The 24,026-nt window shown below is 57.6% G+C and overlaps 1 protein-coding gene across 1 annotated transcript in view; it reads right to left on the bottom strand.

Moving 5' to 3' along the window:
- Positions 1-24,026, bottom strand: part of LOC309543671 (maestro heat-like repeat-containing protein family member 1) — a gene marked incomplete at its 5' end in the record, with an annotated part of 136,785 nt that overhangs the window by 21,405 nt on the left and 91,354 nt on the right. Inside the window, one exon of the mRNA XM_082276123.1 lies at positions 23,540-23,605. Within this exon, the coding sequence (XP_082132249.1) occupies positions 23,540-23,605 (66 nt within the window). The remainder of the gene's footprint in view (positions 1-23,539; positions 23,606-24,026) is intronic.

Below are 24,026 nucleotides of genomic sequence, written 5' to 3'. Positions count from 1 at the left end.
CAGGGAAGGATGGCGGATCTATGGTGCAGGGAAGGGTGGCGGTTCTATGGTGCAGGGAAGGATGGCGGTTCTATGGTGCAGGGAAAGATGGCGGTTCTATGGTGCAGGGAAGGATGGCGGTTCTATGGTGCAGGGAAGGATGGCGGTTCTATGGTGCAGGGAAGGATGGCGGTTCTATGGTGCAGGGAAGGATGGCGGTTCTATGGTGCAGGGAAAGATGGCGGTTCTATGGTGCAGGGAAGGATGGCGGTTCTATGGTGCAGGGAAGGATGGCGGATCTATGGTGCAGGGAAGGGTGGCGGTTCTATGGTGCAGGGAAGGATGGCGGTTCTATGGTGCAGGGAAGGATGGCGGTTCTATGGTGCAGGGAAGGATGGCGGATCTATGGTGCAGGGAAGGGTGGCGGTTCTATGGTGCAGGGAAGGATGGCGGTTCTATGGTGCAGGGAAAGATGGCGGTTCTATGGTGCAGGGAAGGATGGCGGTTCTATGGTGCAGGGAAGGATGGCTGTTCTTTGATGCAGGGAAGGATGGCGGTTCTATGGTGTAGGGAAGGATGGCGGATCTATGGTGCAGGGAAGGATGGCAGTTCTATGGTGCAGGGAAGGATGGCGGTTCTATGGTGCAGGGAAGGATGGCGGTTCTATGGTGCAGGGAAGGATGGCGGATCTATGGTGCAGGGAAGGGTGGCGGTTCTATGGTGCAGGGAAGGATGGCGGTTCTATGGTGCAGGGAAAGATGGCGGTTCTATGGTGCAGGGAAGGATGGCGGTTCTATGGTGCAGGGAAGGATGGCGGATCTATGGTGCAGGGAAGGGTGGCGGTTCTATGGTGCAGGGAAGGGTGGCGGTTCTATGGTGCAGGGAAGGATGGCAGTTCTATGGCGCAGAGAAGGATGGCGGTTCTATGGTGCAGGGAAGGATGGCGGTTCTATGGCGCAGAGAAGGATGGCAGATCTATGGTGCAGGGAAGGATGGCGGTTCTATGGTGCAGGGAAGGATGGCGGTTCTATGGTGCAGGGAAGGATGGCGGTTCTATGGCGCAGAGAAAGATGGCGGATCTATGGTGCAGGGAAGGATGGCGGTTCTATGGTGCAGGGAAGGATGGCGGATCTATGGTGCAGGGAAGGGTGGCGGTTCTATGGTGCAGGGAAGGATGGCGGTTCTATGGTGCAGGGAAAGATGGCGGTTCTATGGTGCAGGGAAGGATGGCGGTTCTATGGTGCAGGGAAGGATGGCGGTTCTATGGTGCAGGGAAAGATGGCGGTTCTATGGTGCAGGGAAGGATGGCGGTTCTATGGTGCAGGGAAGGATGGCGGTTCTATGGTGCAGGGAAGGATGGCGGATCTATGGTGCAGGGAAGGATGGCGGATCTATGGTGCAGGGAAGGGTGGCGGTTCTATGGTGCAGGGAAAGATGGCGGTTCTATGGTGCAGGGAAGGATGGCGGTTCTATGGTGCAGGGAAGGATGGCGGTTCTATGGTGCAGGGAAAGATGGCGGTTCTATGGTGCAGGGAAGGATGGCGGTTCTATGGTGCAGGGAAGGATGGCGGTTCTATGGTGCAGGGAAGGATGGCGGATCTATGGTGCAGGGAAGGATGGCGGATCTATGGTGCAGGGAAGGGTGGCGGTTCTATGGTGCAGGGAAGGATGGCGGTTCTATGGTGCAGGGAAAGATGGCGGTTCTATGGTGCAGGGAAGGATGGCGGATCTATGGTGCAGGGAAGGATGGCAGTTCTATGGTGCAGGGAAGGATGGCGGTTCTATGGTGCAGGGAAGGATGGCGGTTCTATGGTGCAGGGAAGGATGGCGGTTCTATGGTGCAAGGAAAGATGGCGGTTCTATGGCGCAGGGAAGGATGGCGGTTCTATGGCGCAGGGAAGGATGGCGGTTCTATGGTGCAGGGAAGGATGGCGGTTCTATGGTGCAGGGAAGGATGGCGGATCTATGGTGCAGGGAAGGGTGGCGGTTCTATGGTGCAGGGAAGGATGGCGGTTCTATGGGGCAGGGAAGGATGGCGGTTCTATGGCGCAGAGAAGGATGGCGGATCTATGGTGCAGGGAAGGATGGCGGTTCTATGGCGCAGAGAAGGATGGCAGATCTATGGTGCAGGGAAGGATGGCGGTTCTATGGTGCAGGGAAGGATGGCGGTTCTATGGCGCAGAGAAGGATGGCAGATCTATGGTGCAGGGAAGGATGGCGGTTCTATGGTGCAGGGAAGGATGGCGGTTCTATGGTGCAGGGAAGGATGGCGGATCTATGGTGCAGGGAAGGGTGGCGGTTCTATGGTGCAGGGAAGGATGGCGGTTCTATGGTGCAGGGAAAGATGGCGGTTCTATGGTGCAGGGAAGGATGGCGGTTCTATGGTGCAGGGAAGGATGGCGGATCTATGGTGCAGGGAAGGGTGGCGGTTCTATGGTGCAGGGAAGGATGGCGGTTCTATGGTGCAGGGAAAGATGGCGGTTCTATGGTGCAGGGAAGGATGGCGGTTCTATGGTGCAGGGAAGGATGGCGGATCTATGGTGCAGGGAAGGATGGCAGTTCTATGGTGCAGGGAAGGATGGCGGTTCTATGGTGCAGGGAAGGATGGCGGTTCTATGGTGCAGGGAAGGATGGCGGTTCTATGGTGCAAGGAAAGATGGCGGTTCTATGGTGCAGGGAAGGATGGCGGTTCTATGGTGCAGGGAAGGATGGCGGATCTATGGTGCAGGGAAGGGTGGCGGTTCTATGGTGCAGGGAAGGATGGCGGTTCTATGGTGCAGGGAAGGATGGCAGTTCTATGGCGCAGAGAAGGATGGCGGTTCTATGGCGCAGGGAAGGATGGCGGTTCTATGGCGCAGGGAAGGGTGGCGGTTCTATGGCGCAGGGAAGGGTGGCGGTTCTATGGTGCAGGGAAGGGTGGCGGTTCTATGGCGCAGGGAAGGATGGCGGATCTATGGCGCAGGGAAGGATGGCGGTTCTATGGTGCAGGGAAGGATGGCGGTTCTATGGTGCAGGGTGGCTGTTCTTTGATGCAGGGAAGGATGGCGGTTCTATGGTGTAGGGAAGGATGGCGGATCTATGGTGCAGGGAAGGATGGCAGTTCTATGGTGCAGGGAAGGATGGCGGTTCTATGGTGCAGGGAAGGATGGCGAATCTATGGTGCAGGGAAAGATGGCGGTTCTATGGTGCAGGGAAGGATGGCGGTTCTATGGTGCAGGGAAGGATGGCGGTTCTATAGTGCAGGGAAGGATGGCGGTTCTATGGTGCAGGGAAGGATGGCGAATCTATGGTGCAGGGAAGGATGGCAGTTCTATGGTGCAGGGAAGGATGGCGGTTCTATGGTGCAGGGAAAGATGGCGGTTCTATGGTGCAGGGAAGGATGGCGGTTCTATGGTGCAGGGAAGGATGGCGGATCTATGGTGCAGGGAAGGGTGGCGGTTCTATGGTGCAGGGAAGGATGGCGGTTCTATGGTGCAGGGAAAGATGGCGGTTCTATGGTGCAGGGAAAGATGGCGGTTCTATGGCGCAGGGAAGGATGGCGGTTCTATGGTGCAGGGAAGGATGGCGGTTCTATGGTGCAGGGAAGGATGGCGGTTCTATGGTGCAGGGAAGGATGGCGGTTCTATGGCGCAGGGAAGGGTGGCGGTTCTATGGCGCAGGGAAGGGTGGCGGTTCTATGGCGCAGGGAAGGGTGGCGGTTCTATGGTGCAGGGAAGGGTGGCGGTTCTATGGTGCAGGGAAGGATGGCGGATCTATGGCGCAGGGAAGGATGGCGGTTCTATGGTGCAGGGAAGGGTGGCGGTTCTATGGTGCAGGGAAGGATGGCGGATCTATGGCGCAGGGAAGGATGGCGGTTCTATGGTGCAGGGAAGGATGGCGGTTCTATGGCGCAGGGAAGGGTGGCGGTTCTATGGCGCAGGGAAGGATGGCGGTTCTATGGTGCAGGGAAGGGTGGCGGTTCTATGGTGCAGGGAAGGATGGCGGATCTATGGCGCAGGGAAGGATGGCGGTTCTATGGTGCAGGGAAGGATGGCGGTTCTATGGTGCAGGGTGGCTGTTCTTTGATGCAGGGAAGGATGGCGGTTCTATGGTGTAGGGAAGGATGGCGGATCTATGGTGCAGGGAAGGATGGCAGTTCTATGGTGCAGGGAAGGATGGCGGTTCTATGGTGCAGGGAAGGATGGCGGTTCTATGGTGCAGGGAAGGATGGCGAATCTATGGTGCAGGGAAAGATGGCGGTTCTATGGTGCAGGGAAGGATGGCGGTTCTATGGTGCAGGGAAGGATGGCGGATCTATGGTGCAGGGAAGGGTGGCGGTTCTATGGTGCAGGGAAGGATGGCGGTTCTATGGTGCAGGGAAGGATGGCAGTTCTATGGTGCAGGGAAGGATGGCGGTTCTATGGTGCAGGGAAGGATGGCGGTTCTATGGTGCAGGGAAGGATGGCGGTTCTATGGTGCAGGGAAAGATGGCGGTTCTATGGTGCAGGGAAGGATGGCGGTTCTATGGTGCAGGGAAGGATGGCGGATCTATGGTGCAGGGAAGGGTGGCGGTTCTATGGTGCAGGGAAGGATGGCGGTTCTATGGTGCAGGGAAAGATGGCGGTTCTATGGTGCAGGGAAGGATGGCGGTTCTATGGTGCAGGGAAGGATGGCGGATCTATGGTGCAGGGAAGGATGGCAGTTCTATGGTGCAGGGAAGGATGGCGGTTCTATGGTGCAGGGAAGGATGGCGGTTCTATGGTGCAGGGAAGGATGGCGGTTCTATGGCGCAGGGAAGGGTGGCGGTTCTATGGCGCAGGGAAGGGTGGCGGTTCTATGGCGCAGGGAAGGGTGGCGGTTCTATGGCGCAGGGAAGGATGGCGGTTCTATGGCGCAGAGAAGGATGGCGGTTCTATGGTGCAGGGAAGGGTGGCGGTTCTATGGCGCAGGGAAGGGTGGCGGTTCTATGGCGCAGGGAAGGGTGGCGGTTCTATGGCGCAGGGAAGGGTGGCGGTTCTATGGTGCAGGGAAGGATGGCGGATCTATGGCGCAGGGAAGGGTGGCGGTTCTATGGCGCAGGGAAGGGTGGCGGTTCTATGGCGCAGGGAAGGGTGGCGGTTCTATGGTGCAGGGAAGGATGGCGGATCTATGGCGCAGGGAAGGATGGCGGTTCTATGGTGCAGGGAAGGATGGCGGTTCTATGGTGCAGGGAAGGGTGGCGGTTCTATGGCGCAGGGAAGGGTGGCGGTTCTATGGCGCAGGGAAGGGTGGCGGTTCTATGGTGCAGGGAAGGATGGCGGATCTATGGCGCAGGGAAGGATGGCGGTTCTATGGTGCAGGGAAGGATGGCGGTTCTATGGCGCAGGGAAGGGTGGCGGTTCTATGGCGCAGGGAAGGGTGGCGGTTCTATGGCGCAGGGAAGGGTGGCGGTTCTATGGCGCAGGGAAGGGTGGCGGTTCTATGGTGCAGGGAAGGATGGCGGATCTATGGCGCAGGGAAGGATGGCGGTTCTATGGTGCAGGGAAGGATGGCGGTTCTATGGTGCAGGGAAGGATGGCGGTTCTATGGTGCAGGGAAGGATGGCGGATCTATGGTGCAGGGAAGGATGGCGGTTCTATGGTGCAGGGAAGGATGGCGGTTCTATGGTGCAGGGAAGGATGGCGGATCTATGGCGCAGAGAAGGATGGCGGTTCTATGGTGCAGGGAAGGATGGCGGTTCTATGGTGCAGGGAAGGATGGCGGATCTATGGCGCAGAGAAGGATGGCGGTTCTATGGTGCAGGGAAGGATGGAGGTTCTATGGTGCAGGGAAGGATGGCGGTTCTATGGTGCAGGGAAGGATGGCAGTTCTATGGCGCAGGGTGGCTGTTCTTTGATGCAGGGAAGGATGGCGGTTCTATGGTGCAGGGAAGGATGGCGGATCTATGGTGCAGGGAAGGATGGCGGTTCTATGGTGCAGGGAAGGATGGCGGTTCTATGGTGCAGGGAAGGATGGCGGATCTATGGTGCAGGGAAGGATGGCGGTTCTATGGTGCAGGGAAGGATGGCGGTTCTATGGTGCAGGGAAGGATGGCGGATCTATGGTGCAGGGAAGGGTGGCGGTTCTATGGTGCAGGGAAGGATGGCGAATCTATGGTGCAGGGAAGGATGGCAGTTCTATGGTGCAGGGAAGGATGGCGGTTCTATGGTGCAGGGAAAGATGGCGGTTCTATGGTGCAGGGAAGGATGGCGGTTCTATGGTGCAGGGAAGGATGGCGGATCTATGGTGCAGGGAAGGGTGGCGGTTCTATGGTGCAGGGAAGGATGGCGGTTCTATGGTGCAGGGAAGGATGGCGGTTCTATGGGGCAGGGAGGGATGGCGGATCTATGGTGCAGGATGGCAGTTCTATGGCGCAGAGAAGGATGGCGGATCTATGGTGCAGGATGGCGGTTCTATTCTACAGAAGAGCGACAAAAAAATAAACATCAATCGTCATTTTCTGTACTCCAGTATATGGAGGGATCTGAGGTTGTGTCATAGATCCCCCCTCCCCCCTCCTATAATCGTTTAGCCTCCCCGCGCTCTCTCCGGCTTCTGCTGATGTCAAACTTGGCGGCGCACTCCCCCCCCCCCGCCCCATGGCTGGCGCGGGTCCCGGACTCATCCTCTCCGGATCGCTCCACTTCCAGTAGCTGTTTATTCGGATTCTGCAGGGAACTCGCCGAGATCCGCCGCGCGTTAGACGTTTAATGAGCTCCCCGCTCCCCATCCACCCCCACAGTCCTGTCCGGGGTCCCGGGGGGCAGAACAGGTTACACAGCTGTGAATCTCCTTATCCTCATCAACTGCGTCCAGACACCTTCCTATACACAGGAATATTCCTCTATATACCCCAAATACACACTGTACGTCCTCATCAACTGATCCCAGGAGAGGTCACCCCAACACTGTGCACCCCCATCAACTGATCCCAGGAGAGGTCACCCCAACACACTGTGCACCCCCATCAACTGATCCCAGGAGAGGTCACCCCAACACTGTGCACCCCCATCAACTGATCCCAGGAGAGGTCACCCCAACACTGTGCACCCCCATCAACTGATCCCAGGAGAGGTCACCCCAACACTGTGCACCCCCATCAACTGATCCCAGGAGAGGTCACCCCCAACACTGTGCACCCCCATTAACTGATCCCAGGAGAGGTCACCCCCCCACACTGTGCACCCCCATTAACTGATCCCAGGAGAGGTCACCCCAACACTGTGCACCCCCATCAACTGATCCCAGGAGAGGTCACCCCAACACACTGTGCACCCCCATCAACTGATCCCAGGAGAGGTCACCCCAACACTGTGCACCCCCATCAACTGATCCCAGGAGAGGTCACCCCCCCACACTGTGCACCCCATCAACTGATCCCAGGAGAGGTCACCCCAACACTGTGCACCCCCATTAACTGATCCCAGGAGAGGTCACCCCAACACACTGTGCACCCCCATCAACTGATCCCAGGAGAGGTCACCCCAACACACTGTGCACCCCCATTAACTGATCCCAGGAGAGGTCACCCCAACACACTGTGCACCCCCATCAACTGATCCCAGGAGAGGTCACCCCAACACTGTGCACCCCCATCAACTGATCCCAGGAGAGGTCACCCCACCACACTGTGCACCCCCATCAACTGATCCCAGGAGAGGTCACCCCAACACACTGTGCATCCCCATCAACTGATCCCAGGAGAGGTCACCCCACCACACTGTGCACCCCCATCAACTGATCCCAGGAGAGGTCACCCCAACACTGTGCACCCCCATCAACTGATCCCAGGAGAGGTCACCCCAACACACTGTACGTCCCCATCAACTGATCCCAGGAGAGGTCACCCCAACACTGTGCACCCCCATCAACTGATCCCAGGAGAGGTCACCCCAACACACTGTGCATCCCCATCAACTGATCCCAGGAGAGGTCACCCCAACACTGTGCACCCCCATCAACTGATCCCAGGAGAGGTCACCCCACCACACTGTGCACCCCCATCAACTGATCCCAGGAGAGGTCACCCCAACACTGTGCACCCCCATCAACTGATCCCAGGAGAGGTCACCCCAACACACTGTGCACCCCCATCAACTGATCCCAGGAGAGGTCACCCCAACACTGTGCACCCCCATCAACTGATCCCAGGAGAGGTCACCCCAACACACTGTGCACCCCCATCAACTGATCCCAGGAGAGGTCACCCCAACACACTGTGCACCCCCATCAACTGATCCCAGGAGAGGTCACCCCAACACTGTGCACCCCCATCAACTGATCCCAGGAGAGTTCACCCCAACACACTGTGCACCCCCATCAACTGATCCCAGGAGAGGTCACCCCCCCACACTGTGCACCCCCATCAACTGATCCCAGGAGAGGTCACCCCAACACTGTGCACCCCCATCAACTGATCCCAGGAGAGGTCACCCCAACACACTGTGCACCCCCATCAACTGATCCCAGGAGAGGTCACCCCAACACTGTGCACCCCCATCAACTGATCCCAGGAGAGGTCACCCCAACACACTGTACGTCCCCATCAACTGATCCCAGGAGAGGTCACCCCAACACACTGTGCACCCCCATCAACTGATCCCAGGAAAGGTCACCCCAACACTGTGCACCCCCATCAACTGATCCCAGGAGAGGTCACCCCAACACTGTGCACCCCCATCAACTGATCCCAGGAGAGGTCACCCCACCACACTGTGCACCCCCATCAACTGATCCCAGGAGAGGTCACCCCAACACTGTGCACCCCCATCAACTGATCCCAGGAGAGGTCACCCCAACACTGTGCACCCCCATCAACTGATCCCAGGAGAGGTCACCCCAACACTGTGCACCCCCATCAACTGATCCCAGGAGAGGTCACCCCACCACACTGTGCACCCCCATCAACTGATCCCAGGAGAGGTCACCCCAACACTGTGCACCCCCATCAACTGATCCCAGGAGAGGTCACCCCAACACACTGTGCACCCCCATCAACTGATCCCAGGAGAGGTCACCCCCCCACACTGTGCACCCCCATTAACTGATCCCAGGAGAGGTCACCCCAACACACTGTGCACCCCCATCAACTGATCCCAGGAGAGGTCACCCCAACACTGTGCACCCCCATCAACTGATCCCAGGAGAGGTCACCCCACCACACTGTGCACCCCCATCAACTGATCCCAGGAGAGGTCACCCCAACACTGTGCACCCCCATCAACTGATCCCAGGAGAGGTCACCCCAACACTGTGCACCCCCATCAACTGATCCCAGGAGAGGTCACCCCAACACACTGTGCACCCCCATCAACTGATCCCAGGAGAGGTCACCCCAACACACTGTGCACCCCCATCAACTGATCCCAGGAGAGGTCACCCCAACACTGTGCACCCCCATCAACTGATCCCAGGAGAGTTCACCCCACCACACTGTGCACCCCCATCAACTGATCCCAGGAGAGGTCACCCCAACACACTGTGCACCCCCATCAACTGATCCCAGGAGAGGTCACCCCAACACTGTGCACCCCCATCAACTGATCCCAGGAGAGTTCACCCCAACACACTGTGCACCCCCATCAACTGATCCCAGGAGAGGTCACCCCAACACACTGTACGTCCCCATCAACTGATCCCAGGAGAGGTCACCCCAACACTGTGCACCCCCATCAACTGATCCCAGGAGAGTTCACCCCAACACACTGTGCACCCCCATCAACTGATCCCAGGAAAGGTCACCCCAACACACTGTGCACCCCCATCAACTGATCCCAGGAGAGGTCACCCCAACACACTGTGCACCCCCATCAACTGATCCCAGGAGAGGTCACCCCAACACACTGTACGTCCCCATCAACTGATCCCAGGAGAGGTCACCCCAACACTGTGCACCCCCATCAACTGATCCCAGGAGAGGTCACCCCAACACACTGTGCACCCCCATCAACTGATCCCAGGAGAGGTCACCCCAACACACTGTGCACCCCCATCAACTGATCCCAGGAGAGGTCACCCCAACACTGTGCACCCCCATCAACTGATCCCTGGAGAGGTCACCCCAACACTGTGCACCCCCATCAACTGATCCCAGGAGAGTTCACCCCAACACACTGTGCACCCCCATTAACTGATCCCAGGAGAGGACACCCCAACACACTGTACGTCCCCATCAACTGATCCCAGGAGAGGTCACCCCAACACACTGTGCACCCCCATCAACTGATCCCAGGAAAGGTCACCCCAACACTGTGCACCCCCATCAACTGATCCCAGGAGAGGTCACCCCAACACTGTGCACCCCCATCAACTGATCCCAGGAGAGGTCACCCCAACACACTGTACGTCCCCATCAACTGATCCCAGGAGAGGTCACCCCAACACACTGTGCACCCCCATCAACTGATCCCAGGAAAGGTCACCCCAACACTGTGCACCCCCATCAACTGATCCCAGGAGAGGTCACCCCAACACACTGTGCACCCCCATCAACTGATCCCAGGAGAGGTCACCCCAACACACTGTACGTCCCCATCAACTGATCCCAGGAGAGGTCACCCCAACACTGTGCACCCCCATCAACTGATCCCAGGAGAGGTCACCCCAACACACTGTGCACCCCCATCAACTGATCCCAGGAGAGGTCACCCCAACACACTGTGCACCCCCATCAACTGATCCCAGGAGAGGTCACCCCAACACTGTGCACCCCCATCAACTGATCCCAGGAGAGTTCACCCCAACACACTGTGCACCCCCATCAACTGATCCCAGGAGAGGTCACCCCCCCACACTGTGCACCCCCATCAACTGATCCCAGGAGAGGTCACCCCAACACACTGTGCACCCCCATCAACTGATCCCAGGAAAGGTCACCCCAACACTGTGCACCCCCATCAACTGATCCCAGGAGAGGTCACCCCAACACACTGTGCACCCCCATCAACTGATCCCAGGAGAGGTCACCCCAACACTGTGCACCCCCATCAACTGATCCCAGGAGAGGTCACCCCACACTGTACGTCCCCATCAACTGATCCCAGGAGAGGTCACCCCAACACACTGTGCATCCCCATCAACTGATCCCAGGAGAGGTCACCCCAACACACTGTGCACCCCCATCAACTGATCCCAGGAGAGGTCACCCCAACACTGTGCACCCCCATCAACTGATCCCAGGAGAGGTCACCCCAACACACTGTACGTCCCCATCAACTGATCCCAGGAGAGGTCACCCCAACACTGTGCACCCCCATCAACTGATCCCAGGAGAGGTCACCCCAACACTGTGCACCCCCATCAACTGATCCCAGGAGAGGTCACCCCACCACACTGTGCACCCCCATCAACTGATCCCAGGAGAGGTCACCCCAACACACTGTGCACCCCCATCAACTGATCCCAGGAGAGGTCACCCCAACACTGTGCACCCCCACCAACTGATCCCAGGAGAGGTCACCCCACCACACTGTGCACCCCCATCAACTGATCCCAGGAGAGGTCACCCCAAAACACTGTGCACCCCCACCAACTGATCCCAGGAGAGGTCACCCCAACACACTGTGCACCCCCACCAACTGATCCCAGGAGAGGTCACCCCAACACACTGTGCACCCCCATCAACTGATCCCAGGAGAGGTCACCCCAACACACTGTGCACCCCCATCAACTGATCCCAGGAAAGGTCACCCCAACACTGTGCACCCCCATCAACTGATCCCAGGAGAGGTCACCCCAACACACTGTGCACCCCCATCAACTGATCCCAGGAGAGGTCACCCCAACACACTGTGCACCCCCATCAACTGATCCCAGGAGAGGTCACCCCAACACTGTGCACCCCCATCAACTGATCCCAGGAGAGGTCACCCCCCACACTGTGCACCCCCATCAACTGATCCCAGGAGAGGTCACCCCAACACACTGTGCATCCCCATCAACTGATCCCAGGAGAGGTCACCCCAACACTGTGCACCCCCATCAACTGATCCCAGGAGAGGTCACCCCCCACACTGTGCACCCCCATCAACTGATCCCAGGAGAGGTCACCCCAACACACTGTGCACCCCCATCAACTGATCCCAGGAGAGGTCACCCCAAAACACTGTGCACCCCCACCAACTGATCCCAGGAGAGGTCACCCCAACACACTGTGCACCCCCATCAACTGATCCCAGGAGAGGTCACCCCAACACACTGTGCACCCCCATCAACTGATCCCAGGAGAGGTCACCCCACCACACTGTGCACCCCCATCAACTGATCCCAGGAGAGGTCACCCCAACACACTGTGCACCCCCATCAACTGATCCCAGGAGAGGTCACCCCAACACACTGTGCACCCCCATCAACTGATCCCAGGAGAGGTCATCCCAACACACTGTGCACCCCCATCAACTGATCCCAGGAGAGGTCACCCCAACACACTGTGCACCCCCATCAACTGATCCCAGGAGAGGTCACCCCAACACACTGTGCACCCCCATCAACTGATCCCAGGAGAGGTCACCCCAACACTGTGCACCCCCATCAACTGATCCCAGGAGAGGTCACCCCAACACACTGTGCACCCCCATCAACTGATCCCAGGAGAGGTCACCCCAACACACTGTGCCCCCCCCATCAACTGACCCCAGGAGAGGTCACCCCAACACTGTGCACCCCCATCAACTGATCTCAGGAGAGGTCACCCCCCCACACTGTGCACCCCCATCAACTGATCCCAGGAGAGGTCACCCCAACACTGTGCACCCCCATCAACTGATCCCAGGAGAGGTCACCCCAACACTGTGCACCCCCATCAACTGATCCCTGGAGAGGTCACCCCAACACACTGTGCACCCCCATCAACTGATCCCAGGAGAGGTCACCCCAACACACTGTGCACCCCCATCAACTGATCCCAGGAGAGGTGACCCCACCACACTGTGCACCCCCATCAACTGATCCCAGGAGAGGTCACCCCATCACTGTGCACCCCCATCAACTGATCCCAGGAGAGGTCACCCCAACACACTGTGCACCCCCATCAACTGATCCCAGGAGAGGTCACCCCAACACACTGTGCACCCCCATCAACTGATCCCAGGAGAGGTCACCCCAACACTGTGCACCCCCATCAACTGATCCCAGGAGAGGTCACCCCAACACTGTGCACCCCCATCAACTGATCCCAGGAGAGGTGACCCCACCACACTGTGCACCCCCATCAACTGATCCCAGGAGAGGTCACCCCAACACTGCGCACCCTTATCAACTGATCCCAGGAGAGGTCACCCCAACACACTGTGCACCCCCATCAACTGATCCCAGGAGAGGTCACCCCAACACACTGTGCACCCCCATCAACTGATCCCAGGAGAGGTCACCCCACCACACTGTGCACCCCCATCAACTGATCCCAGGAGAGGTCACCCCACCACACTGTGCACCCCCATCAACTGATCCCAGGAGAGGTCACCCCAACACACTGTGCACCCCCATCAACTGATCCCAGGAGAGGTCACCCCACCACACTGTGCACCCCCATTAACTGATCCCAGGAGAGGTCACCCCAACACACTGTGCACCCCCATCAACTGATCCCAGGAGAGGTCACCCCAACACTGTGCCCCCCCATCAACTGATCCCAGGAGAGGTCACCCCAACACACTGTGCACCCCCATCAACTGATCCCAGGAGAGGTCACCCCAACACTGTGCCCCCCCATCAACTGATCCCAGGAGAGGTCACCCCAACACACTGTGCACCCCCATCAACTGATCCCAGGAGAGGTCACCCCAACACACTGTACGTCCCCATCAACTGATCCCAGGAGAGGTCACCCCAACACACTGTGCACCCCCATCAACTGATCCCAGGAGAGGTCACCCCAACACACTGTACGTCCCCATCAACTGATCCCAGGAGAGGTCACCCCAACACACTGTACGTCCCCATCAACTGATCCCAGGAGAGGTCACCCCAACACTGTGCCCCCCCATCAACGGATCCCAGGAGAGGTCACCCCACCACACTGTGCACCCCCATCAACTGATCCCAGGAGAGGTCACCCCAACACACTGTGCACCCCCATCAACTGATCCCAGGAGAGGTCACCCCAACACTGTGCCCCCCCAACTGATCCCTGGAGAGGTCACCCCACCACACTGTGCACCCCCATTAACTGATCCCAGGAGAGGTCACCCCAACACACTGTGCACCCCCATCAACTGATCCCAGGAGAGGTCACCCCAACACACTGTGCCCCCCCATCAACTGATCCCAGGAGAGGTCACCCCAACACACTGTGCACCCCCATCAACTGATCCCAGGAGAGGTCACCCCAACACACTGTGCACCCCCATCAACTGATCCCAGGAGAGGTCACCCCACCACACTGTGCACCCCCATCAACTGATCCCAGGAGAGGTCACCCCACCACACTGTGCACCCCCATCAACTGATCCCAGGAGAGGTCACCCCACCACACTGTGCACCCCCATCAACTGATCCCAGGAGAGGTCACCCCAACACACTGTGCACCCCCATCAACTGATCCCAGGAGAGGTCACCCCACCACACTGTGCACCCCCATCAACTGATCCCAGGAGAGGTCACCCCACCACACTGTGCACCCCCCATCAACTGATCCCAGGAGAGGTCACCCCACCACACTGTGCACCCCCATCAACTGATCCCAGGAGAGGTCACCCCAACACACTGTGCACCCCCCATCAACTGATCCCAGGAGAGGTCACCCCAACACTGTGCCCCCCAATCAACTGATCCCAGGAGAGGTCACCCCAACACACTGTGCATCCCCATCAACTGATCCCAGGAGAGGTCACCCCACCACACTGTGCACCCCCATTAACTGATCCCAGGAGAGGTCACCCCAACACACTGTGCACCCCCACCAACTGATCCCAGGAGAGGTCACCCCAACACACTGTGCACCCCCCATCAACTGATCCCAGGAGAGGTCACCCCAACACTGTGCACCCCCATCAACTGATCCCAGGAGAGGTCACCCCACCACACTGTGCACCCCCACCAACTGATTCCAGGAGAGGTCACCCCAACACACTGTGCACCCCTATCAACTGATCCCAGGAGAGGTCACCCCACCACACTGTGCACCCCCCATTAACTGATCCCAGGAGAGGTCACCCCAACACACTGTGCACCCCCCATCAACTGATCCCAGGAGAGGTCACCCTAACACTGCACCCCCATCAACTGATCCCAGGAGAGGTCACCCCACCACACTGTGCACCCCTATCAACTGATCCCAGGAGAGGTCACCCCACCACACTGTGCACCCCCATCAACTGATCCCAGGAGAGGTCACCCTAACACTGCACCCCCATCAACTGATCCCAGGAGAGGTCACCCCACCACACTGTGCACCCCTATCAACTGATCCCAGGAGAGGTCACCCCACCACACTGTGCACCCCCATCAACTGATCCCAGGAGAGGTCACCCTAACACTGCACCCCCATCAACTGATCCCAGGAGAGGTCACCCCACCACACTGTGCACCCCCATTAACTGATCCCAGGAGAGGTCACCCCAACACACTGTACACCCCCACCAACTGATCCCAGGAGAGGTCACCCCAACACACTGTGCACCCCCCATCAACTGATCCCAGGAGAGGTCACCCCAACACTGTGCACCCCCATCAACTGATCCCAGGAGAGGTCACCCCACCACACTGTGCACCCCCACCAACTGATTCCAGGAGAGGTCACCCCAACACACTGTGCACCCCTATCAACTGATCCCAGGAGAGGTCACCCCACCACACTGTGCACCCCCACCAACTGATCCCAGGAGAGGTCACCCCAACACACTGTGCACCCCCCATCAACTGATCCCAGGAGAGGTCACCCCAACACTGTGCATCCCCATCAACTGATCCCAGGAGAGGTCACCCCACCACACTGTGCACCCCCACCAACTGATTCCAGGAGAGGTCACCCCAACACACTGTGCACCCCTATCAACTGATCCCAGGAGAGGTCACCCCACCACACTGTGCACCCCCCATTAACTGATCCCAGGAGAGGTCACCCCAACACACTGTGCACCCCCCATCAACTGATCCCAGGAGAGGTCACCCTAACACTGCACCCCCATCAACTGATCCCAGGAGAGGTCACCCCACCACACTGTGCACCCCTATCAACTGATCCCAGGAGAGGTCACCCCACCACACTGTGCACCCCCATCAACTGATCCCAGGAGAGGTCACCCTAACACTGCACCCCCATCAACTGATCCCAGGAGAGGTCACCCCACCACACTGTGCACCCCTATCAACTGATCCCAGGAGAGGTCACCCCACCACACTGTGCACCCCCATCAACTGATCCCAGGAGAGGTCACCCTAACACTGCACCCCCATCAACTGATCCCAGGAGAGGTCACCCCACCACACTGTGCACCCCCATTAACTGATCCCAGGAGAGGTCACCCCAACACACTGTACACCCCCACCAACTGATCCCAGGAGAGGTCACCCCAACACACTGTGCACCCCCCATCAACTGATCCCAGGAGAGGTCACCCCAACACTGTGCACCCCCATCAACTGATCCCAGGAGAGGTCACCCCACCACACTGTGCACCCCCACCAACTGATTCCAGGAGAGGTCACCCCAACACACTGTGCACCCCTATCAACTGATCCCAGGAGAGGTCACCCCACCACACTGTGCACCCCCATCAACTGATCCCAGGAGAGGTCACCCTAACACTGCACCCCCATCAACTGATCCCAGGAGAGGTCACCCCCCCACACTGTGCACCCCTATCAACTGATCCCAGGAGAGGTCACCCCAACACACTGTGCACCCCCATTAACTGATCCCAGGAGAGGTCACCCCAACACTGTGCACCCCCATCAACTGATCCCAGGAGAGGTCACCCCAACACACTGTGCACCCCCATCAACTGATCCCAGGAGAGGTCACCCCACCACACTGTGCACCCCCATTAACTGATCCCAGGAGAGATCACCCCAACACACTGTGCACCCCCATCAACTGATCCCAGGAGAGGTCACCCCACCACACTGTGCACCCCCACCAACTGATCCCAGGAGAGGTCCCCCCAACACACTGTGCGCCCCCATCAACTGATCCCAGGAGAGGTCACCCCAACACTGTGCGCCCCCATCAACTGATCCCAGGAGAGGTCACCCCACCACACTGTGCACCCCCATCAACTGATCCCAGGAGAGGTCACCCCAACACTGTGCACTCCCATCAACTGATCCCAGGAGAGGTCACCCCAACACACTGTGCACCCCCACCAACTGATCCCAGGAGAGGTCACCCCACCACACTGTGCACCCCCATCAACTGATCCCAGGAGAGGTCACCCCACCACACTGTGCACCCCCATCAACTGATCCCAGGAGAGGTCACCCCAACACTGTGCACTCCCATCAACTGATCCCAGGAGAGGTCACCCCAACACACTGTGCACCCCCATCAACTGATCCCAGGAGAGGTCACCCCAACACTGTGCCCCCCCATCAACTGATCCCAGGAGAGGTCGCCCCAACACACTGTGCATCCCCACCAACTGATCCCAGGAGAGGTCACCCCAACACACTGTGCACCCCCATCAACTGATCCCAGGAGAGGTCACCCCAACACTGTGCCCCCCCATCAACTGATCCCAGGAGAGGTCACCCCAACACACTGTGCACCCCCATCAACTGATCCCAGGAGAGGTCACCCCAACACACTGTACGTCCCCATCAACTGATCCCAGGAGAGGTCACCCCAACACTGTGCCCCCCCATCAACGGATCCCAGGAGAGGTCACCCCACCACACTGTGCACCCCCATCAACTGATCCCAGGAGAGGTCACCCCAACACACTGTGCACCCCCATCAATTGATCCCAGGAGAGGTCACCCCAACACTGTGCCCCCCCATCAACTGATCCCAGGAGAGGTCACCCCAACACACTGTGCACCCCCATCAACTGATCCCAGGAGAGGTCACCCCAACACACTGTACGTCCCCATCAACTGATCCCAGGAGAGGTCACCCCAACACTGTGCCCCCCCATCAACGGATCCCAGGAGAGGTCACCCCACCACACTGTGCACCCCCATCAACTGATCCCAGGAGAGGTCACCCCAACACACTGTGCACCCCCATCAACTGATCCCAGGAGAGGTCACCCCAACACACTGTGCACCCCCATCAACTGATCCCAGGAGAGGTCACCCCAACACTGTGCCCCCCCAACTGATCCCTGGAGAGGTCACCCCACCACACTGTGCACCCCCATCAACTGATCCCAGGAGAGGTCACCCCCCCACACTGTGCACCCCTATCAACTGATCCCAGGAGAGGTCACCCCAACACACTGTGCACCCCCATTAACTGATCCCAGGAGAGGTCACCCCAACACTGTGCACCCCCATCAACTGATCCCAGGAGAGGTCACCCCAACACACTGTGCACCCCCATTAACTGATCCCAGGAGAGGTCGCCCCAACACACTGTGCACCCCCATCAACTGATCCCAGGAGAGGTCACCCCCCCACACTGTGCACCCCTATCAACTGATCCCAGGAGAGGTCACCCCAACACACTGTGCACCCCCATTAACTGATCCCAGGAGAGGTCACCCCAACACTGTGCACCCCCATCAACTGATCCCAGGAGAGGTCACCCCAACACACTGTGCACCCCCATTAACTGATCCCAGGAGAGGTCGCCCCAACACACTGTGCACCCCCATCAACTGATCCCAGGAGTGGTCACCCCACCACACTGTGCACCCCCATTAACTGATCCCAGGAGAGATCACCCCAACACACTGTGCACCCCCATCAACTGATCCCAGGAGAGGTCACCCCAACACTGTGCGCCCCCATCAACTGATCCCAGGAGAGGTCACCCCAACACTGTGCACCCCCACCAACTGATCCCAGGAGAGGTCCCCCCAACACACTGTGCGCCCCCATCAACTGATCCCAGGAGAGGTCACCCCAACACTGTGCGCCCCCATCAACTGATCCCAGGAGAGGTCACCCCAACACTGTGCACTCCCATCAACTGATCCCAGGAGAGGTCACCCCAACACACTGTGCACCCCCACCAACTGATCCCAGGAGAGGTCACCCCACCACACTGTGCACCCCCATCAACTGATCCCAGGAGAGGTCACCCCAACACTGTGCCCCCCCATCAACTGATCCCAGGAGAGGTCGCCCCAACACACTGTGCATCCCCACCAACTGATCCCAGGAGAGGTCACCCCAACACACTGTGCACCCCCATCAACTGATCCCAGGAGAGGTCACCCCAACACTGTGCCCCCCCATCAACTGATCCCAGGAGAGGTCACCCCAACACACTGTGCACCCCCATCAACTGATCCCAGGAGAGGTCACCCCAACACACTGTACGTCCCCATCAACTGATCCCAGGAGAGGTCACCCCAACACTGTGCCCCCCCATCAACGGATCCCAGGAGAGGTCACCCCACCACACTGTGCACCCCCATCAACTGATCCCAGGAGAGGTCACCCCAACACACTGTGCACCCCCATCAACTGATCCCAGGAGAGGTCACCCCAACACTGTGCCCCCCCAACTGATCCCTGGAGAGGTCACCCCACCACACTGTGCACCCCCATCAACTGATCCCAGGAGAGGTCACCCCAACACACTGTGCACCCCCATCAACTGATCCCAGGAGAGGTCACCCCAACACTGTGCCCCCCCAACTGATCCCTGGAGAGGTCACCCCACCACACTGTGCACCCCCATTAACTGATCCCAGGAGAGGTCACCCCAACACACTGTGCCCCCCCATCAACTGATCCCAGGAGAGGTCACCCCAACACTGTGCACCCCCATCAACTGATCCCAGGAGAGGTCACCCCAACACACTGTGCACCCCCCATCAACTGATCCCAGGAGAGGTCACCCCAACACTGTGCCCCCCAATCAACTGATCCCAGGAGAGGTCACCCCAACACACTGTGCATCCCCATCAACTGATCCCAGGAGAGGTCACCCCACCACACTGTGCACCCCCATTAACTGATCCCAGGAGAGGTCACCCCAACACACTGTGCACCCCCACCAACTGATCCCAGGAGAGGTCACCCCAACACACTGTGCACCCCCCATCAACTGATCCCAGGAGAGGTCACCCCACCACACTGTGCACCCCCACCAACTGATTCCAGGAGAGGTCACCCCAACACACTGTGCACCCCTATCAACTGATCCCAGGAGAGGTCACCCCACCACACTGTGCACCCCCATCAACTGATCCCAGGAGAGGTCACCCTAACACTGCACCCCCATCAACTGATCCCAGGAGAGGTCACCCCACCACACTGTGCACCCCTATCAACTGATCCCAGGAGAGGTCATCCCACCACACTGTGCACCCCCATCAACTGATCCCAGGAGAGGTCACCCTAACACTGCACCCCCATCAACTGATCCCAGGAGTGGTCACCCTAACACTGCACCCCCATCAACTGATCCTGTTGAAGTCACCTGGTTCAGTTCCTGTCATAATACTGTCAGCAAAGATCAGGAACAGTGATCTAGATATAACATTACTAAGCTCTTTGAGTACTCTGGGATGTACGCCATCCGGTCCCGGTGATTTATTTGTGTTAATGTTATCCAGTCTTTCCCTGATTTCACCCTCTGTTAGCCATAGTGGCAAGTCCTGTGAAGTACTGCTAACCATACAGTCATGGTCAGTGTAGCCCTCCTTTTCCTGTGTAAAGACTGAGGAGAAGAAAGTATTTAGCACAGTTGCCTTCTCTGTGTCCTCTGTAACCATCCTCCCATCATCGTTAATTATGTGTGCAACATGCTCTGACCTCGTTATTTGCTATTGATATATTTAAAGAATTTCTTAGGGTTCTTTTTGTTGTGGAAATGTTATTATGTAGACGTTTCTTTAAGATGTATTTTTAGTTAAATTGCTATTATGTCTCCCAGTGTCAGTTTACCGGTAATCGCTATGCACAGCGAATATTGCTTTAACTGGCATTGAGGAAAGACCTGTAGATGTGGAAACCTTCCATTAGATGAGAATCCACGCTACTTGTAGCCGGATTATCCGGATCCATGGCAGTGCAAGGAGAACTCCATCGCACGAATGTATATCAGCCAGCCGGGGCCCGGGTATTCACTGCGGAGATATGTTTGTGATGTGGAATTCTTGTAATTTTAATAATATCTGCCCTTTACCAGGATTAATGGATGGCATCTGTCATATTTGATCCATATGATTGAAATACTGCTGCTATTGTCTTCTGCAGATATAATAAAGTCCCATTCACTGGAACAATAGCATGATCACTATCAAATATGGTTTTTACAAACTGTATTATATAGGATTCACTCTAGCAGGTTATGATGAGAGTGCATGCTTGTGAATTAGTGTGGCCGAGTCCATGAGAATCCATGTGGCAGCCATGTTGCTTTGTTCACTTGGCAGTTGGAGTCTCTGCACACGGCTGTGTTATTCCATAAAAATTCACTCTTTTTCTATTGTACTTTTGAATGTATACATGTCTGTGATTGGTGGTCTTGAAGCCACCCCTTGTAACTCCCTTTTTGTTCTCTGGCTGTATATAAACCTGAGCTCTGCTCTGTAGGACACAGAGAGATACTTCAGTTGTCATCAAATTTATTACAGTGAGCGTCTGTTTCTTTCTTTGTCGCCGAGTGTGATGGGCTATCTTATACAAAAGAGCTGTACTTTATACTTTTCAGTACAAGGGATTAATGGCGTTTGGCATGTATCAATATCCACAAGTGCGCTTTTCAGCGCAGCAAAGTTTTCAGCGCACCGAGCGAATTTCTATTCTCCAAGCTCCATTGATTTCCACAATGCTTTTACTTTCCTCTGCTATTTGTCTCTCGAAGTCGATTTTAGCTATTTTTTTCCTAATTGATTTTTTTTACATTATGGATGTGACTGGAGTCACTTTGGTTGGGGGGCTCGTGGAACACAACCTACCTTAGAGAGGTTGGGAAATCCCTCTCTCAGCCCCCTAGGCCCCTTTTATGTGCAAGTCACCCTGTGTCTATTAGGGACACGGAGTGACCAAGAAGCCCAGTCTTGCCTGCCCAAACCAGACTTCCACAGACTGATCGGCTATGAGAGCTCCATGCGCCCTGCCAGGACAAACTTACAAACCATGTGGAACTTTGTCAAGGAAGCTGCCATGATGGATTGACTCTTTGGGTCTTGTTACCTGACTAACTCAGGCACAGACCGATTGGAGGTCTGGTACCTGGTTAGTCTACCTTTGGGGGGGGGGGGGGGGAAGATATGTGACGGTACTCACCATCACTGGGTGTGAAAGACAGATACTTAATGAACACTGAGAATATGGTTTGGATTGCTTAAAATGGGGTCTGTGTTTACACTTATGATAATGTGTATTGTACTTCAGTGTCAGAGACCGGCTCTCCCTATTGTGTATTGAGGTGTGATGTGGATTCTGTTAAGCCTGTCTGTCCCATTGTTAATTATTAATGAACTTACATATTGTTTCTGTCCAGATGGCTAGATAATTAGTTCAGGTTAATTCTGTTTCTGTATATAGTTTCATCTGCATAGGATAATGTAATCAGGCAACCCCGACCTGTGTGTGAGACGGCGGATGGAAAGAGACGGTTACAGTCAGCGGTGCTGGGCGGGGACGAGATGGCGGGTGGAAGGACGCGGTTACAGTCAGCGGTGCGGGGAGGAGACAGCGGGAGGTGGTCACGAGACAGCGAGCGGAGGGAGGCGATTATAGTCGGTGGTGCCGGGCGGGGAGGAGACTGCGGGTAGAGAGAAGCGGTTACAGTCGGCGGTACCGGGCGGGTGGATGGAAGCGGTTGCAGTCGGCGGTGCGGAGATGGCAGGTGGAAGGAGGCAGTTACAGTAGACGGTGCTGGGAGGAGACAGCGGGTGGAGGGAGGCGATTCCAGTCGGCGGTATCAGGCGGGGAGGAGACGGTGGGTGGAGGGAAGCGGTTACAGTTGGTGGTGCCGGGTGGGGAGGAGACGGCGGGTGGAGGGAAGCAATTACAGTCGGCGGTGCTGGGTGGGGAGGAGACGGCGGGTGGAGGGAAGTGGTTATAGTTGGCGGTGCTGGGCGGGGAGGAGACGGCGGGTGGAGGAAGGCAATTACAGTCGGTGGTGCCGAAAGGGGGAGGAGATGGCGGGTGGAGGGAAGCAGTTACAGTCGGCGGTGTCGGGTGGGGAGGAGACGGTGGATGGAGGGAAGCGGTTACAGTTGGTGGTGCCGGGCGGGGAGGAGACGGCGGGTGGAGGGAAGCAGTTACAGTCGGCGGTGTCGGGCGGGGAGGAGATGGCGGGTGAAGGGAAGCGGTTACAGTCGGTGGTGCTGGGTGGGGAGGAGACGGTGGATGGAGGGAAGCGGTTACAGTTGGCGGTGCCGGGCGGGGAGGAGACGGCGGGTGGAGGGAAGCAATTACAGTCGGCGGTAGTAATTGATCTCTATGACAGAAGAAGGAATTGTGGGTAATGGTTGGAGGGCGGAGTCAGGAAACTCACATGTCACCAGATGGTCCAGATCCACCAACTTAGACTGATCCTTCTGCATGTGCAGCACCAGGAAACCTGCGGGAACACACTGCATCAGTACACTGTCACCCTGCAGTGGGAGGGGCAGACCCCATCAGTCAGTGTCACCCTGCAGTGGGAGGGGCAGAACCCCATCAGTCTGTGTCACCCTGCAGTGGGAGGGGCAGACCCCCATCAGTCTGTGTCACCCTGCAGTGGGAGGGGCAGACCCCCATCAGTCTGTGTCACCCTGCAGTGAGAGGGGCAGACCCCCATCAGTCTGTGTCACCCTGCAGTGGGAGGGGCAGACCCCCATCAGTCGGTGTCACCCTGTAGTGGGAGGGGCAGACCCCATCAGAGTCACCCTGCAGTGGGAGGGGCAGACCCCCATCAGTCTGTGTCACCGTGAAGTGTGAGGGGCAGATCCCATCAGAGTCACCCTGCAGTGGGAGGGGCAGACCCCATCAGAGTCACCCTG

The sequence above is a fragment of the Pelophylax lessonae genome (assembly GCF_965119305.1).
Source record: "Pelophylax lessonae genome assembly, contig: HAP1_SCAFFOLD_291, whole genome shotgun sequence".
NCBI lineage: Eukaryota > Metazoa > Chordata > Amphibia > Anura > Ranidae > Pelophylax > Pelophylax lessonae.
The sequence above is the reverse complement of the archived record's forward strand: the minus strand, read 5'-3'. Positions and strand labels throughout refer to the sequence as shown.